Source organism: Alligator sinensis, unplaced genomic scaffold, assembly GCF_000455745.1.
Source record: "Alligator sinensis unplaced genomic scaffold, ASM45574v1 scaffold553_1, whole genome shotgun sequence".
NCBI classification, from domain to species: domain Eukaryota; kingdom Metazoa; phylum Chordata; order Crocodylia; family Alligatoridae; genus Alligator; species Alligator sinensis.
In genome coordinates, this window is record NW_005842389.1 from 478,649 (window position 1) to 481,426 (window position 2,778).

At 64.8% G+C, this 2,778-nt stretch overlaps 1 protein-coding gene across 1 annotated transcript in view; it reads right to left on the bottom strand.

Moving 5' to 3' along the window:
• CUNH7orf43 (chromosome unknown C7orf43 homolog) overlaps positions 1 to 2,778 on the bottom strand; it is a 4,982-nt gene that overhangs the window by 1,038 nt on the left and 1,166 nt on the right. Inside the window, exons 2-8 of the mRNA XM_025211099.1 lie at positions 2,592 to 2,774; positions 2,373 to 2,459; positions 1,197 to 1,317; positions 919 to 1,066; positions 485 to 567; positions 228 to 391; positions 2 to 145 (exon numbers count right to left, since the gene is read on the bottom strand). Of these exons, the coding sequence (XP_025066884.1) occupies positions 2 to 145; positions 228 to 391; positions 485 to 567; positions 919 to 1,066; positions 1,197 to 1,317; positions 2,373 to 2,459; positions 2,592 to 2,774 (930 nt within the window). The remainder of the gene's footprint in view (position 1; positions 146 to 227; positions 392 to 484; positions 568 to 918; positions 1,067 to 1,196; positions 1,318 to 2,372; positions 2,460 to 2,591; positions 2,775 to 2,778) is intronic.

Consider the following 2,778-nt stretch of genomic DNA (forward strand, 5'->3'; position numbering starts at 1 on the left):
CCGGTGAGGGCGCTGCCCTTGCGTGAGTGGCCGAGGCGGGCGAGCGGCGTGTGGCAGACAAGCGAGTCCAGTGCGGCCTGCGCCGCCCGGCGCCCCGGTCCTGATCCTGGGCCGGGCGCTGATCCGGGCGGCACCTTCCCTGCACCTTGAGGAGAAGCAGGAGAGGGTCAGGGCAAGTGGGAGCCCTCTCCCCATTGGCTCCGCCCCTTCCCTGGCCCCACTCCCACCTGCGGCTGCGCCCTCAGGGGCCCAGACAAGTCGCACAGCCAGGAAGTCCTGCAGGTCATTGAGCAGTGTGTAGGTGACAGTGAAGCGTTGCCGCGGCAACACAGGTGACTCCACCGCTGCTGTCATGACGAAGCGCGGCCGCTCCAGCCGGATGCTCGGCAACCTGTGCCAGGGGGACTAGGGGGTCATGGGGGGGTCACTGGGAGGTCATAGAGGGGTCACTGGGAGGTTGCAGTGGTCACGTGGGGTCACTCACCGGTAGTGCGTGTAGATGCTGCTGGTGAAGGGTAGCTTTGGCGTCGACCACTGTACCACGGCCACCAGCGGCACCTCCAGCCCCTGGGGGTGGGGCCAGGCCTGATGGACAGCTCCCAGGCCCCGCCCCCAGGCCTGTAAAGCATCCCTAGAGCCCTACCCCGCAGCTAGGAGCATCCAATGTATAGTCCCACCCCCAAGACTGAGTGACAGCTGTATAGCCCCACCCCTGACACACCCATGCCCCTAGGTAATGACTGAGCTTAGTAGCCCGGCTCCCTCTAAATGACAGCCCTATGGCCCCACCTCCAAGCTATGAGTGACAGCCACACGGCCCTGCCCCTGATCATATGACACCTCAGTAACTCCACCCATGCTATTAGTGACAGCCCCATGATCCCACCCCCAAACTGGCAGCCTCATAGCCCCACCCACCTCTTTGGCATCAGGCGGGGGCTGCTGGGGTGCATGCAGCTGGAAGAGGAAGCTCTGCTCCTCCAGGGCCCGCAGTGCGCAGGGGGGGGCGGCGCCGGCCCCTGGCACCCGGCAGAAGGCCCCAACTGGCACCTCCCCGGAGTGGTGGCTGCCGGGGGAGACGGAGGTGAGCCCTGTGGACCCCCAGGCCCCCATGATCCTGGAGGGGGTCAGAGACACAGGGAAGGGCACCTCACAGCCCCCACAAACAGCTCAGCGCCCCCCCTCCCGGGCCTGACCAGACATTGTCGACGAGCAGCACAGAGCCGTCGGGCATCACGGGCAAGTAACTGGCGTTGAAGTTGGGCAAAATCCGCACATCTCGCACCGAGATCTCCTCCAGCGATGACCGGTTCAGTACTGGGGGACAGTGGGGGGAGGGGGTGAGGGGCAGCCACAGACCCTCCCCCCTCCCCATGCTCCCTGTGGCAGGGCACTGTTGGTGCCTGCCACTTTAAGGGCTGGCGCAGGCAGCAGCCAGGTGCTCGAGTACAGTGGCCATTTTGAGATCCAGGATATAAAGGGTGAAGCAGCAGTTTGCTGTTGGCAGCCCTGTGAGAGACATCAGCTGGTGGAGCTGAGGCTCAGGAACAGCTTGGTGGCAGGAGCAGGAGCTTATTGGGATGTTTTGGAGGCTCCTGGTCCTGGACATGACCTAAAAGTGCACCCTGCTGGGGATGGGTGGCCTGGTGGGGCTCCTAGTGGCATGGGAGCCCCCAAGAAATGCCAGGCAGGTTACCTCCCCGGTGAAAGGCAGGTCAAGGAGCAATAACCCCAGCCCCCACAGCTGGGTGTGTAACCCTGTAGCAGGGCCCGAGAAGGCGGACCCATGTAAGAGAGTGTGGGCTAGTTGCTCAGAAACCTGATTTGAGGCACCCTCGACTGGTCAATGCTGGGGCCGGACCCGAAGGGTCAAAAGGGCCAGGGGCCCACCATGAGGGACGGGCCAGAGCCGGGGTCCTGGGGCTCTGACTGGCCTTGGAGATGAGGCCAGGGCCTGTGTGGCCGGAGGTCCCGGAGGGGGCCACACCGAGGCGGGGAAGAGTGCGGGGAGCGAGGCAGTCCAGAATGAGGGCGGAGTAGGCCACCTGACTAGGAGGAATCTAGTTAGGATCCAGGCTAAAGGGTTATGGGCCCCAGAGGTGTTAAGAGCTTAGATACCACCTGCGAGGCATGGCCTGCGGTGTAGGGGAGGTTTCGGAGCTGCAGATAGCACCCCCTGGCATTGGAGCAAGAAATGGGCAGCCTCCCACGTGGGTAGCATCTTAACTGCTTTCCATCAAGGTGCAGGACACGAGAGAGATGGGCGCTGAGCTCAGAAACAGCTGGCTGCTCACCTTCTAACCAGCGCCAGGAAGGCCCCACTGTTACACCCCCCCCATGACCAAGTGTGGGTCCCCCGGCCCCCGCCTCACCCTTGAGCACGGTGAGGTACTTCCCGGAGACGCTGAGCTGCCGACACTTCACCACGGGCGGGGGCAGCACGGTCAGCATGGTGCTCACTGCAGGGCAGAGGTTAGAGGGCAAAGCCTGAGCGGGCTGCAGGTCGGGAGTGAGGGGCACCGACGGGGCATGAGGGGGGAGGGGGCACGATAGGGGCCATGGAGGTACCTGGGGGGGCACCGGGGACCTACCCTGGGCCTTGAAGGCCCCCTGCTCCTGGCGGAAGAGCTGGGCGGGCGCCCGTGTCTGCAGCAGGCTCAGGTACCCACAGTCCCGCACCTCGGGCTGCTCCCGGTCTCGTTTCCACACGGTCACCACGATCTGGGGGTGGAGGGGGTCACTATGCAGGCAGCTCCCCCCGCTGGCGCCCCTCACTCC